At 45.8% G+C, this 16,068-nt stretch overlaps 1 protein-coding gene across 1 annotated transcript in view; it reads right to left on the reverse strand.

The window, feature by feature from the left end:
- Window positions 1-16,068, reverse strand: part of ankfn1a (ankyrin repeat and fibronectin type III domain containing 1a) — a 116,630-nt gene that overhangs the window by 93,458 nt on the left and 7,104 nt on the right. The window contains exons 4-5 of the mRNA XM_008303337.1: window positions 13,711-13,919; window positions 5,655-5,911 (exon numbers count right to left, since the gene is read on the reverse strand). Of these exons, the coding sequence (XP_008301559.1) occupies window positions 5,655-5,911; window positions 13,711-13,919 (466 nt within the window). The remainder of the gene's footprint in view (window positions 1-5,654; window positions 5,912-13,710; window positions 13,920-16,068) is intronic.

Raw genomic sequence — 16,068 nt, forward strand, 5'->3', positions numbered from 1 at the left:
TGTTCATGCAGGTGGACTGATGGAACCACAGCTGGAACAATTATTCAGCTAATTATGGACAAACTTTGATCCACTTTAAAGTAATTTAAAGTGATTTTGGACTATTTTGACTCATTTTTTGGGAGGTTTTTGTTATTTCGAAATCATTTTGATAAACGTTTGAGTCATCTTGGACCCAATCTGAGTCTTTCTGGACATCTTTCACGTGATTCCATCTTTTATTTATTTTTTTTTACTACTTGTGGGAGTTTCTACTTTTGAGCCTGACTGATGAATATCGTCTTAACAAAGTCTTTGATTGTTCATTAGAGGAAATAATGTTTTCACAGCAGTGCGTTCACTCCTGTTGTAAACTGTAAATGTAAATACAAAGTTCTAATTTACAAGTTTGCTTTAATGTCTGACTTTTCTTTTTGTTTGCTTTTTAGTGAGATGAGCTGTGACAGCGTTTATAGGAGGGAACCGCTAAGAATACATAAATCAGAATCTAAAAACAGCAGCGTCTGTCAGATGAACGTAGAAACAGGAAGCAGTAATAAAACTTGAGTAAACGCATGTAATTAGCTGCTCAGGGTTGAACTGTACACAACATGTGAACCAGCAGCAGCAGATGAGACGCTGTCACCACGGCGATCCGTCAGACTCTGAGGGAGGAAACGTGGGCAGGAGCAGCAGATTACAGGCCCACGGTGGAGCAATGATGAGCTTCCATAGCGTCCTCCGAGTGTCGCGGATCCACATCAGACCGTGATTCACTGCTCAGAGTGCGACGGCGAAGCCTCAGAGAGCCGAAAACCCGGTTAAAGGAGGACGCGATCCATCACGGGAGAACATCAGCGGACAGGAAGACAGAAAGTCAGCGTCAAAGAGCTTCTGTTATCGACTCTGCAGAGGCGGCATCGTCCTGCACAACACCGCTTATCCAGTTAGAGGTTCGCCAGTAAAACTTCATCAGGGTCGGCGTTAGAGACAAAGTCTGCAGCCACTTTCACTCTCGTTGTCTGAACTTCTAACAGGATTCTCCGTCACAACTCAGGCTTCAGAGAACCAACAGAGGCACCGAGTCTGTCAATAACTTAATGAGCCAGCCGTCCAGACGGTTTGTGGCTGCATTTCTTCAACCAACTTGCTGCTACTTTACAGCTTTTACCGAATTTATTCATACAAAAAGTCCCAACTTTAAGATAAAAATCATAATGAACAAATAAAGATCAAAATCTAAGAATGGTCAGAATCTCATTTTGATATATTCTGCAAAATTTTGGGTCATTTGACTAGTTTTAGACCATTCCTGTGACTCCTACGACTCCTCTGAAGGAGGTACTAGAAGGAGGTACTAGAAGGAGACTAGTGAGGGAGGCCACCAAGACTCCTATGACTCCTCTGAAGGAGGTACTAGAAGGAGACTAGTGAAGGAGACAACCAAGACTCCTATGACTCCTCTGAAGGAGGTCCAACACAGTCATGTCCAGGAAGTAGACGGGTCCTACATGTGATGACAGTTTAAATATCCAACTGGACGTCAGTCAGGTTTTTATCTGATTTCTCCTGATATTCGTGTCACTGCTCCTGTCTCCTGCCAGGTAATCAGGTAATCTGTGCGTCAGGCTGTCTTCTTCTGGGGAAACTAAAGCTGGACTTTATGCAGCCTTCATTACAGAAACACTGTTGCTTAGTCACAAACACAAAGACGGAAGAAAAAAATCAATTCAGTTATCGTTTGGTTTTAAGTGTGAGTCTTTGGATGATTTTCTTTAATGGATTCTGTCTTTTGTTGTCTTTTGTTCTTGTGTCAGAATCAGAATGACTCTCCTGGTGACTGTATTATGTACAGCGTAATAATAATGTAAACAGCTTAGAAGTACAGAAACAGAGCGTACAAACAGCACCAGGCCCGGTAGGAACACTCATACGTATCTGCTGGTCTTCTTCAGGCGATGTGAAGTGTTTACACAGTTATTGTTTCATTCGTCTCTCGTCTGGGACAAAGTGGTTTTGATTTTTGGTGCAGAGGAATCTAAAGTGCTGATGTCTGTGTGTCGCTTCACTCTGATGCTGCAGAACCAGAACCTTCCGGACTCGGGCAGCGTTCACACCTTCAGCTCGTTCGCGGTTATGTGTCCCTCAGCAGAAATAATCAGCTTCCTGTCGTGATGTGATCCGACCTTCGGAGACACTGAAACACACTCAGCACTCTGTCATCTCCTCTAAAACCCACTCAGGCCTTTAAACAGCCGCCCGACGGACGAATCAGCGTCGCCCACGGCTTCGCCGCTGACGCCACCGCCGGCGTCACCCAACACAGAAACACAATCCAGATCTGAGCCGACGACGAAACCCAGAACCACCGGAGCTCTTCAGGCACAAATATCATGAAGTCGCCTCGACAAGCCGCTGATCACAAGAACAACACGTCAGAACAAATGTTCCAGAGAAAAGAACGAGTCACGTCTATGAGCGATTCACTCACAGCCAAAGTTCTGCCGACGGAGAGGAACAAAGAGGTCGACGCACCAAAAGGATTTATGTTGAGAATTAACAATGTTGATAATAAAATGCACAGCGGGTTACCATGGTGACAAGTCCAGCTCACGTGTGATTGGTTGGAGGAAAAAGAGCGACAGACGAGGAGCAGAATGAACGAGAAGGACGCGTGGATCAGAACTGAGCAGCAGCAGAAACAGAACCGAGATCAGCTGAGGTGTCGTGTATAACAGTACATACAGAATCCTACACGTCAACATCTGCACTCCTACTGGTCACGTTGCACCTCCACACCTTCAACCTGCACTCTGGTCATCTGTATGAATGCAAACATCAACATATCAGCACCCTCAGCGTTCTGGTGCATCACAGCACAGCTCCATGGCTCTTATCTAACTCCAACTCTTCACTGTTTCCTGCTGCTGCTGCTCTGCACGACTACAGTCACTCTGACTTTTCACTGCTTTTATGTTTTCATCTTGTACCTCACTCTGTACGTATCGTTGCACCGACCCACCAGAACACATTCCTTGCACTGTTTAAACTACACCTGGCAATAAATGTGATTCTGATTCTATTAAAGAGGTTCTACAGGGACGGTTCTGAAGAAAGGCTCAGGATGCTCTCACATGAAACACATCGGATTGATCACATCGGACAGTAAAACAACACAACAGAGGTCCAAGTGAGATCAGCTGAGAACTCACCGGAACCAGAGGAAACCCGCCTCACTGGGAGTTCTGTTAGAGCTGGTCTGCCGGTCCATCTGTTGTGTGTCTGACTCACTGCAACACGAGTGTGTAACCAGAGCGTTCACGCCACAACACGACAACCAGAGTTCAGGGTTTAACGCAACAGCCGAGCGCTCTGCAGACAGACCAGGACCCACCTCTGCTGTGGACGTCCTCACGAAGACCACGAACCCGACAACAAACCGTCTGACGGGTGAAACGTGAGAAGATTCACCCGTTTGTTTCTGAAACACGTGAACCAGAAACAGCTTCGTCTGTCAGAATAAAGTCATTTCATGAAACATCACAGCTTTAGGTTCATCATGTCCTTAAGACATCACATGTGACACGTTCAAGGACCGCAGGAAAGCTGACAATCCAGGGAGTCGCTCAGGTTTTACAGGCTCTGGTGGATCACTGGTGTGATTCTGGAGATTTACAGCTGAAACCAGAACCGGGTGGAGGAAGGTTCTGATTCTACAGGGTCAGAACCAGGAGGAGAAAGGTTCTGATTCTACAGGGTCAGAACCAGGAGGAGGAAGGTTCTGGTTCTACAGGGTCAGAACCGGGTGGAGGAAGGTTCTAGTTCTGACGGATCAGAACCGGGAAGGACGGGTTTTTAGTTTAAACACTTTGTTTCCTGATGGAGGTTCATGATGCGTTCAAGGACTGCGTTGAAAATGAGATTTTGTCCTTTTAAAGCTTCTGGCTGTTAAACATCATTTTGATCATCTTTCTACAGTTTTTGTCTTTTCCGTTGTTTCTTTGTAGTTTTTTGTGGTGATTTTTGTCCTTTACGTTCATATGGTCACACGTTCATCGTTTCTGTGTCGTTCAGTTCCTTGATTCTCAAACTGCCGTGGTTCCCTGTAGAGCTCCCTCTAGTGGTACGTGGAAAACGGTCATAAATATTTTTTGAAAATAAAATTATTTTGAAAATATATATTATCAAAATAGAACAAAACATAGAATTAAAATATAAAACACTGCATATTAAATTCGGGGCTGCAGGTGGCTCTGTGGTTACCACCGTTAGCACCGTTAGCGCCTCACAGCTAGAAGGTGGCCGGTTGGCGTCCCGGTGAGGACACCCGGGATCTTCCTGTGTGGAGTCTCCATGTTCTCCCCGTGCAGCGTGGGTTCTCTCCGGGTTCTCCGGCTTCCTCCCACAGTCCAGAAACATGCTGAGGTTAATTGGTGATTGTAAATTGTCCGTAGGTGTGAATGTGAGTGTGCTTGGTTGTCTGTCTCTAAGTGTAGCCCTGTGATAGACTGGTTACCTGTCCAGGTGAACCTGCCTTCACCCTGAATCAGCTGGGATAGACTCCGCCCCCCATGACCCTAGTGAGGATTAAGGTGTAGAGATGATGGATGGAAGGATGGACACATTAAATTCATGTTGTCTTTCCTTTATTTTTGTCGTTATCAGCTTCTCTACCATCGTCTTCGCTGCTGCCGCTGCTATTCGCTAGCGCATTCGCTGCTAACCGTTAGCAGTATTCGCTAAGACACCCCCGCTTTGACACATTTTGTCAAAAAATCGTGGTGAGGACCCTGAAGGTCGTCCCCTCCAGCTGTCTGTCCGTCTGGGATGCTGTCATGGAGCCATGTTTCTGTTAAAGCAGACACACAGCAGTCCCTCCACAAACGTCCAGCTGGTTGTGGAGAGAGCGGAGGCCGTGAGCTTTCTCCTTCCTTTCGCGACAACGTATATGTGTGAGTGATCAGTTATCAATAAATAATCCTCACATTCAGAGTTAGCATGCCTCCATAGGGTCAGCCTTCACTACTGTGTGTTCAGGTTGCTCATCATGGTGGTACGTGGAGAGCTCCATATCTTCTCAGGTGGTCCACACTGTAAGAGGTTTCAGAACCACTGGTTCAGTTTCCTGAGCAACAGCTTCCACATAAATGTCCTTCAGGAGGATAAAGCTCGATCTAATCTCCCCGTATCTCACTTTGACTTTTTGTTTTTATTCTTCTTCTGTCTCCGTTTATTCAAACTTTCTCTCTTTTCTGTTTTGTTTTTTGGTCTGTTTTGTCCCTGTTTCGGTTTGTTTCTGTTGATATTTTCTCTGTTGTCTGGGTTTTCGTCGTCTCCTCTCGTTTCCCTGCCGGGCTCAGCTGGCCTCTCACAGGATCTCATGATTTATTTTTTTCTACAGAATCTGGTACAAACAATTTGCTTTCAGGCGAATATTTCAATAAGGTTTGATTCAGACCAAGTTAAATGTTGTTCTTGTGAACCTGATTAATTTTCCCGACTGAAAGCGCATAACGGACACGTTCAAGGACTGTCTGGAAGTTTCTGTGTTTACAGGTTCTGGCTGATAAATGGTATAACTTCGGTGACTTTTTTAAAAGATAGAAGGCCTTCCAAACCTGCCGGCGGGCTCCATTGTTCCAGTAACAGCTAAACAAAACGACCAGGTGACTCACGTGGATGTTGCGGAGCTTCCTGCGTCCTCTGTCCAGGCGGCTCAGCAGCTTCAGGTGTTGCTGCTCCGAAGCCGCCGGCTGCAGCAGACGGTCGTCCACGGAAACCGTCTTCCTCAGAGACGCCCGGTCGTTGGTCCACGCCGCCGAGGCCCCGCCCACCGCCGTCAGAGGCAGGCTCCGCCCACCTCCGCCTGCTGGGATGCGCAGCGGCGTCCCGGGAGACAGATCAGGTGACCAGAAGTCGCGCTGCACCAAACCTGCAGAAACCAGAGACGCACTGGTGATACTGGACACCGATAGCACACGAAACACACTAAACACACACACACACACACACACACACACACATAAACACACACACTCTGTGGAAACATGAGAGCAGCTGTCGACCAACATGGAGGTTTTTCTGCATCAAAGCTTCAGACGTTCAAACTTTAGATTCAGTCGTCGGAGTTCGTCTCTCCGACCTGCTGCTGCTGCTTTTCTTCTCTCATCTTCCATCTTTCAAACTTCACGACTTCTTCCATCATTCAGCAGCAACGTCAGAATCCTCCCAGAAAAACTGGAAGTGTCCAGAAACTCATCTCAGATTTGAAAGAACATTTTTATTCTGCAGCAGGAAGCAGCTGCTGATGTGTAACGTTAACAGTGTGTGTGTGTGTGTGTGTGTGTGTGTGTGTGCGTGTCAGGTGTCGGGCTGCAGGTAACTGACCACCTGAGCTGCTGCATTATTAAAACTACACGAGGACTCTGAGGTGAAGCTCCCTCAGTCTGAGTCCTGATCGATCAGCTGATGAGGATCAATAGACGAGAGATTTACTGTCGAGTGTTGAATCATCATCGGTAACCAAACAGATCATCTTCACATAGAACCTGTAACTCTACACGTGTGATGACAGCAGCGCTTCGACCACGACAGTAAATGAGTCGGACCGACGGAAAATGAAAGAAAGGAGACAGAACTGTCCGACACAAAACAACACAAACACACAAAATGAACACAAAGAGACAGAAAGCAACAGAAATGCCTGAGACCGGAAATAAAAAGACGGAAAACAAGCCGCAAAATGACACAAACATCAAAAATCAGACGTGAAACGACAAAAAACGACCACAACAAGAAAAAACACACATTCAGTGACACAAACTGAGACAAACGAGACGTAAAAATGACATAAAATAAGACAAACTGGACACAAAACAACACAAGTTGGCGTGAATTGACTAAAACGAGATAAAATAACAAAAAAAATGAGACACAAAACGACACAAACAGACAAAATGAACACAAAGAGACGGAAACACCAAAAAATAAAAACATGGAACACAAGTCGCAAAACGATACAAAAAACGAAAATGAGCCATGAAACAACACAACATCGCACAAAATGAGAAAAAAAACTAAGACAAGGAAGCAAAACTGTGCTGATGACACATAAAACAACCAAAACTAGAAACAAGACATAATGGATGGATGGATGGATGGATGGATGGATAGATAGATGGATAGATCTTTATTGATCCCTTTGGTGGAACCTCAGGGAAACTGTTGATGACACAAATCAGACCGAAAACAACAAAAACTAGACATAAAATGACCACAAAAACATAAAAATGAGACACAAAATATGACAAACTGGACACAAAACAACTAAAGTTGGGCAGGAATTGACTAAAACAAGACATAAAACAACAAAATGCCACAAAAAATTAAGACATTGAGACAGAAAATGACACAAACAGACAAAATGAACACAAAGAGACAGGAAACAGCAGGAATAAAGCCACAACATGACACAAACAAGACAGGAAACACCAAAACCGAGACACAAAGCGGCAACGCGACACACACGGAGCCCAGACTTGTAACTGTGGGTTGATCAGGGAGACGATGAATAAGAAACAGTGACGCTCAGCAGACAGCAGGTGGAGCCGCTGAGCTGCTCCGGACTCGTCTACAGTCAGGAGTCGGTGTTTCTGAGCCCGTTAACAGGAATCCTAACGAGTCCATCAGGACGTCTGAGGCCGCCATAAAGCGACGCTCAGCTTCATTATCACAGCGGCATCGGAGCCGAGCGCTGCAGCCAGGAGCAGCATGAATGTTTTATGAGCAGAGAGGCCACTCAGCGCTGGACCTCCAGCAGGAGCGCTGAACCTCCAGCAGGAGCGCTGGACCTCCAGCAGGAGCGCTGGACCTCCAGCAGGAGCGCTGAACCTCCAGCAGGAGCGCTGGACTTCCAGCAGGAGCGCTGGCTTCGCCGTCAAACGCTGAATGTCAGAATAATTGTGCTAAATGGAAGCTCGGCGGGAGGTTTCTGCTTTGGGCTCATTAGGAAGTGAATTTAAATGAGACAAAGTTTCTACAGGTGCTGAGCTCCTGAAGCGCGCCAGGAGCTTTCCATCTTTAGATCCCTATTATTGGTCAATAGTGGTTACGTTCATCCAGAACCAACATGGAGGCAGAGGAAGAGCAAGGATCCAGCAGCAGACGGTCCCACGTCTCGGAGTTGGACGGTCCGAAGCCTCGGAGTCGGACGGTCCGACACATCACCAAAAACCTGGCAACAGTGTCTGGCTGTAGGTTTCCATGGTAGCAGTGTCTGGCTGTAGGTAAATACCTGTGACTGTGTGTTTCCATGGCAGCTGTGTCCGACTGTCAGTTTCCATGGTAACAGTGTCTGATTATAGGTTTCCATGGCAACTGCCTCTGACTGTATGTTTCTATGGCACCTTTATCCGATTGTATTTTTCTATGGCAACTGTGTCTTGTTGTAGGTTTCCATGGTAACTGCCTCTGACAGTAGGTTTCCATGGTAACTGCCTCTGACAGTAGGTTTCCATGGTAACTGCCTCTGACATTAGGCTTCCGAGGCAGCTGGTGCTGACTGTAGTTCACTGGTGCTCCTGACATTCAGCAGGTCTCTCTCTGTGTGTCCATGTAGAAAAACTCACCTGGTTTCAGGTAACTGTGACGTCAGACCTCCTCGTGTCACTCTGCTCAGACTGACGTTTGGTCTCTGAGCTGCTGCAGGGCCTGATGGAGACTAGAAGCTTCTCTGAGCACACAGCAGCTTCTCCTGATGCCGTGAGGCGTTTAGGGAACATCGGTGATTACAGCTTCAGGATTAACCTGCGCTACAGTCTCCCTCTCTGCTGCATCAGTCTCTGATCCATCCGTCGTCTCTCCACCACCACAGTGACCTCTCAGCCCAGACTGACATGTGATCCAACAACATCATCTGAATGAGGATGTCCAACAGTAAACAGCAATCTTCCTCTCGTTCCTCTCAGAGCTGCACACTGCTGCATATCTAACCGCCACACACACCAACACACCAGTTAAAAGCCAGCAAACTGGTGCGCTGATGGAGGCGATCACACTGAGCGCGAGCAGACAGACTCCTGCAGCGCCGAGTGATGAGGCTCAACACGCCAACAGTTAGAGCGAAACAACCAGCGCCAAAATGCTTTCGACAAAATCAAATCTGCTCTGTGAGAACCAGGGGGTCGATTCAATTTATGTAGAACAACACAGACGTCAAAGCGATGCAGCAGCTCATCGCACAGTTCAGCCAAAGTACTGCAAAAATACTGGAGCCTGAAGTTAAATGACTTCCAGTTATTCAGTTTTTACTGCATCTAAAATCTTCTTTGTTATTTCTACTTTGGCGCTACAAATGTGAACAATAAAGTTGTTTAAATGAAATCCCTCCATCTGTGCTTCTGTTGTTTAACATGTGAGGGAAGTTTTGCCGTCCTCTGAGGCACCACAGTTTTGTTTGATGAGTTTGTACTGTGTGTTACCATGGAAACCACAGTCCTGAGTCAATACGGCAAATCAATAATAAAAAAGGAGTTCAGAAATGATCGGTGAATAGCAGGTGGTGATGTTTTATTTAAAAAAAAGCAGGAGGTGTCACTCGTGTCACTTCTACACTTTAAGGATAAAATGAAAATACTGAAAGTAAAGTGATCTCACAAATGGTTCATTTATCTGCTTGTAGTGTGTTTTAGGTTTTATGTGGTGTTTGTGTGAGTCAAAAACAAGAAGTGTGTCTTAAAAACGTCTGTTTCAACGCAAAACTGTAAAAAAACATGATGCTGTTCATGAGTTCAGGGTTTGGGACTTCAGACTTTTTAGAGTCGAGGCGCCATCTGGTGGACAGACGGCCAACAAACATCCAGACTGCACGTCAGCGTCGGATGAACGACAAAGTGTCCAGAACGAAACAATCAGAGACACAAAAGGGCAACAAAGAGACAAAAAAATAACGAGACAACAAAACAACCAGAGAAGAAAAGACACACACACACCACAACGGAGAGACAAGATGACCATAAAGACACACAAAGTGACGACAAAGAGATGAAAAACCAGAAAAACAGGCACAAAGCCACCACGAAGAGACCCACAACCACATGAGACAAATTATGACCACACATAGATACAGAACAACAATACAAACAAGAAACGACCAAAAACAGTCACAAACCACGACAACAAAAAACCTGAAATAACCATAAAACTGAGAACAGACACAAAACCACAAAGATGCTAAATGACAACAAATAGATGCAAAATGATCACAAAGAGACAAAAAAAAGCCACAAAAACACACGAAGAAGCAGCAAAGAGACATAGAGAGACAAAACAACCGCATTGAGACGCAAAACCACCACAAACAAACACAACATGACAACACGGAGACAAAAAATGATGAGCCACAGACGCAAAACAACAAAACAAAGGAAAGACCAAAGAGAGACACACACCGCAACAAAGAGACAAGATGGCCATAAAGACACACAAAATGACGACAAAAGACACGAAAACACCACAAAGAGATGAAAAACCACCACGTGATTTCTGCATCGCCAACTTCATACACGTCTGGTTCCCATGGCAACGTGATGTTTACAGTGTGATGCTGTAGCTCCACGGCTTCATTCAGTGATATTAGTGACACACAGCTCAGCATGTCAGCAGATAAACACATTCCCTCAGCTGAGAGTCTGGATCGCTCATAAATAACAGTCAGGAACCCGTCTGGTTAAAGGGAGACGCTCTGGAACTCTGAACAGAACCTGGACCGGGTTAGCTCCACAGGATCAGTTACCATGGAGACCTAGCTCCACAGCATCAGTTACCATGGAGACCTAGCTACACAGCATCAGTTACCATGGAGACCTAGCTCCACAGCATCAGTCACCATGGAGACCTAGCTCCACAGCATCAGTTACCATGGAGACCTAGCTCCACAGCATCAGTTACCATGAGATCTAGCTCCGCAGCATCAGTTACCATGGAGATCTAGCCAGGTAAAAACAGAACCACTTTTGTGACACTGAAAACTCTGACTTACAGCTCATTATACCTGATAACCCAGCTTGGTAGTACAGCCCTCAGATTCATCAGCTGCTGTCTTCATATTTATCACAGATAATAAACATCAAACAGCTCCAAGGTCTTAATTCTTCTCTTCAACTAACACCCACTTCATATCAACAGCATCAAGCAGGACAGAATTTTATGACAATAAAATGATCACAAACTACAGACACTTTATCAGTTCAGTGTCAAATTAAATCAGTTTTTATATTCATATGTTCATTTTTGTCGCAGCAGACGTCACGAAGTGCTTCACACAAAGACGGACAAAACAAAGCCGGAGGATTCAAGGACAAACCAACTTTTTAAACGTCAGGGACCTTTTTCTGTGCGACACATTCACACGGTGGAGCTTCAGGTAGCTTCTGTAGAGCCGCCTTTAAAATCACACAACACCACAAAGTCCTGTTGGAAGCGTGACGGACTGACGCAAAACGAGCACAAAGACACAGAATAATGATAAAGAGACACAAAACAACCACAGAGACACACACCGTTGTGACCCTGTGGCTCTTACTTCCTGTGTGACAGCTTCATCACGTCTGAATGATGAGTTCAGGGTTCAAACAGTTTAAACCTGAATCAGAAGCTTCACGTTCTTTATTGTCCCGTTTCAACATCAAGACGAGCAGAAGCAGCAGATTGAAAAGTGGCCCAGAACATTCTTGAAGACAAACAGCAGCTCTCAGTCGTCGGAAACAAAACAACAGCAGTGGACCGAGACGGGAGGAAGCGGATTCCTCGGAGGATTCACGGAGCTGCAGGCAGAAACCGAGAACGTGACGAACGGCACGAAGGGCAAGGTCTGACTTCAGATCGACGGAGTTCAGACGATCTGCTGGAAACCAACCGGTTCCTGAGTGAAGATCCGAACCGAGGATCCTCGTCTGCAGCATTCAGGGTTCAGAAGTTCAGCTCAGCGCCGAGACAACGCTGCCTTTATGTTTTACTTTGCTAAACATGTTCCAGGTCTGGTCTCGCCTCCACGATGCTCTGAATGAAACCTTCAGAGCAGATCATTAAACTAAAGCCCATCCATCATCGTCTTCACTCGTTTAATCAGGCAGTCAATGTCAGTCCGTCACTTAGTCTTTACATTTATACTTTAATCTGATGCTATTTTATGACTGGATTGATTTGACTTTGGCTGATTTTCTAAAGAACTGCCTGACAGTTGATATTTTAATGTTGCATCAAGTTTAAAATAAAACCCTGCATATAAACACAAAAATAAAGAAGAAAACCTGCACATTAATACACAAAAATACAAATAAACCTGCATATTAATGAGCAAAAACGACTAAAACCTGCATATTAATGAGCAAAAACGACTAAAACCTGGATATCAACACACAGAAGTGGTAAGACGTTAATTAGAAAAAGTATTTCAAGAAGTGGGCATTAATACAAATACCTGTGAACATCCCAGATATTAATGCACTGAACTGTTGAAAGACGGAATATTTACACATATTATTAATATTTTAGGAGTTTTCACCTTAACATCTACGTTTCCTTTACCTCCATGTAGTTTGTTGGTACTTTTATCAGAAGCAGTTTTCTTGTTGAGGCCTGTTTTTTCCATGTAACTGGGGTTTGTGCCTCTTCTGCTGATGTTCTGTAGTTTTATTTATCGAGGCCTCAAAAATACTTAAATTTAACAGTTTAAGACATAAACTATCACTTCGATCTGAAATCATTGTAGTTTGGTCACCACTAACGTAAACTCAGGAACAAAACTCAGATTTGGAGGCTGAACTCGGCGAAACACCTGACGGATGTTCTGCAGGACTGATATCTGCTCATCAGGAAGTCATTATGGTTCTGCTGCAGGGTGGAGCTGCACAGGAAGCTCAGAGTAAACAGAATAAAGAGCAGAAACATTCCTGACGTGCAGCACGTCCTCAGATCCTCCTGCAGCAGGCCGAGAGCGTCTCAGAGCAGCTCACCTGCAGCTCCAGGTGACAGGAGCTGTAGAGGCTGTGTTGGTTCTAACATGTGAGAGGCGCGAAACAATTCTGCCCTTTAATTGTATCTTATACGAGTTGGAGCTCAGATAAGAATCAACGTCTTTAACTGAAACTGAACCATAAATCAGCTCCATCTTGACCAGAGGGGCTTACAGCCCGGACGGCTGTTATCTTGAGCCGCCCAACACCACTCCTTCTGATTGGTCGAAGCCTGAACTCCACGGTTCTCCTGTTCTGTGTCTCTTTGTAGTCGTTTTGAGGTCCGAACTGCAAAGCAGATCAACGAGACAGCAGCTCCGATGAGCCTAAAGTCTGACTCTTCAGTGTCATCAAGGCGTTTCTCTGTTAACCTGCTAGATCGCCGTGGTAACTGATGCTGTGGAGCTAGATCTCCATGGTAACTGATGCTGTGGAGCTAGATCTCCATGGTAACTGATGCTGTGGAGCTAGATCTCCATGGTAACTGATGCTGTGGAGCTAGATCTCCATGGTAACTGATGCTGTGGAGCTAGGTCTCCATGGTAACTGATGTTGCACACAAAATAACCATAAAGAGACAAAAATGGCAAAAAAGAGGCACAAAGAGCTTCATGCAGGTTACAGCGACCTGTTTCTTTGCGGCATGACGTTCAGGTTGCAGTCGACCCTGAGATGTGTTTCTAGCATCATGTCAGGTGTTAAACTGCTGTCGACTCACCTGCAGAGGTCCAGTGGAGTCCTCCAGGACTGGCAGCGAGTCGCCGGCGCTTCCTGACGCTGACGCCGCTGTGGGGGGCGGAGTCTCCAGCAGGGGGCGCTGCAGCCACATTGGGGGTGGAGGAGAGGACGGGCAGCAGCGGCGTGGACAGAAAGGACGCCTCCTTCCCCAGAGCTGGAGTCAGGAAGCTGCAGTCTCCATGTGACGACCTGCAGGAGTCCAGCAGCAGCACAGGTGTTAAGGAGGCGGAGCCACGGTCCGGTCATAAACACATGTTGACTGAACACCTGGATCAGTCACTCCTTCTCCTACAGGTTAACGCTAAATACATTAAATCAGAAGCTTCCACTTTCCCAGCACAAACATCAAGAAATGATCTGCTACAAACTAACTAACTAACTAACTAACTAACTAACTAACTAACTAACTAACTAACTAACTAACTAACTAACTAACTAACTAACTACAGATGCTCTAAACCAGGCTGACGTTTGGTCCTAAGTGTACAGTTCACATTTCAGCGTCGTTTAAAGGAAACTGGTGTCATTAATACTGCAGAACCTCATGCAAATAAATAAACAGCAATGTATGCTTTAAAGGGAATCAAACAGAAAACGGTTTCTGTATCGACAACAACCTGCCAAAGAAAACAGCCCATAATAGTCCAAAAGCTGTAAACACAAGATTCACTCAGAGTTTGATCAGTCACGTTTTAGCAAATGAAAAACTAAGGGGACGTTTTGTTTGCTTGTTTGTTTGGATGTACTTTTAGATTGATGTTAGGATGATTTGAACTGGTTTTAGATGTGCTCTTAGACTGGTGTTGGGCTGATTCGAACTGGTTTCGGACTGGTTTTGCATGTGTTTCCAGTGAGCCATCAGATCCACTATCTTGTGTGCATCCTCCTGCCGATGACTCACAGTAAAGCAGTGAAGCAGCTTCCTGCGGCTGCACGTTTTGCATATAAATAAGTGAGTGTAACTCTCCATGCTGGTAAAGGTAACTGGTCAGGTGTAGTCTTCAGTCCAAACCACTGAACATGTTCACGTTTAGCTGTGAAGGTTTAAATACAGAAAAGTTAACACTGAGGTTTCTGAGAAAAGAGCTCCAGTTTTGACAGTGAGTCCAGCGACTGAGGGACATGGTAACGCTGATCAGACAGTCTGTGCTGAAAAACGTTCCTGTGCCGTCCATAAAAACCAAACATGCTGATTAATTCAAGAGAAACCAGACACTGAGAATCATGTTTACAGTAGAACATGGAGCCCAGCGTGGCTGCTACTGTACGCACGGAAACTGTCCTTTAGAGGTGAACCTCCGCGATACCTGGACTCTGAGACCACGTAGCTGCGACTCCTCCATGATCCTCGGATCTCTCGGCTTCCCTTCCTTTTCCTCCGCAACAATAAATCCAGCAGCTGAGCCCAACTCAGCATCTCCGACCGACTCGCTTCAACGCATCGCGTCACAAAGCGTCGCCGCCAGAAGCGACTCCTGTTCTCTAAAAGCCTCGAGAAACGGGTCTCCAAAGGTTCCCAAACACAAGCAGACCTGAGTGCAGTGGAGGTCCATGTGAAGGAAACGCTCCTCTCAGGTGTTCGGTGCCCAGCAGGTGTTACCTTACCTGTGGGGGTGGGGGTGGGGGGGCACAGAAGCTGAATCAGCGGAGTCGAGAGTCAAGTGCTTGGTGTATCAGAGTTTATCCAGCAGAGCCTTTGTTTAGGTGAAAGGAAAGCTGGAGCAGCTCTGCAGGACGGAGTCAGCTATCAGGGAGGCTCAGATTAACGCCGGAAACAAACACACATAAATCTAATTATCAGCGCCGGACCGGGCCCGGATGGTCGGCGCTGAAGGAGGGTCACTGAGTTTGGACAGAAGAAAAGATCATTTCAAAAGAGACTCCAACGCAGCTGTACTGCCGCATTACAGTCAAGACCAGTCCGAACTGGCTCCAGACGTTGATTTGAGCTGGTTTTGGACCGGTTTCAGAGCTGCTTCGAAGAGGTCTTAGACTTCATTTCTGGCCCGGTTTTGAAGTGATGGTGGACTTGATTTTGAACCTTCTGTGCTGGCTTTGGACCAGGTTTCTGTACTGGGTTTTGAATCTGAATTTGGACTGATTCTACACCTGACTTGAGACTTGGTTTTGGACTGGATCCAGAACGGTTTTGGTCTGGTGTGTGCCTGGTCTAAAACTGGTTTTGGACCTGGTTGTGGGCTGGTTTAAGACTTGTTTTGGACTTGGTTTTGAGTAGTGTCAGGCTGGTTTTGAAGGGATTTTGGATTTTGTCTTTCAGACATGTATTAGGCTTGGTTTTGATCTGGTTTGAGACTGGTTCTGGACTGGTTCTGGACTG

The sequence above is a fragment of the Stegastes partitus genome, unplaced genomic scaffold, assembly GCF_000690725.1.
Source record: "Stegastes partitus isolate 25-593 unplaced genomic scaffold, Stegastes_partitus-1.0.2 Scaffold1983, whole genome shotgun sequence".
Classification (NCBI taxonomy): domain Eukaryota; kingdom Metazoa; phylum Chordata; class Actinopteri; family Pomacentridae; genus Stegastes; species Stegastes partitus.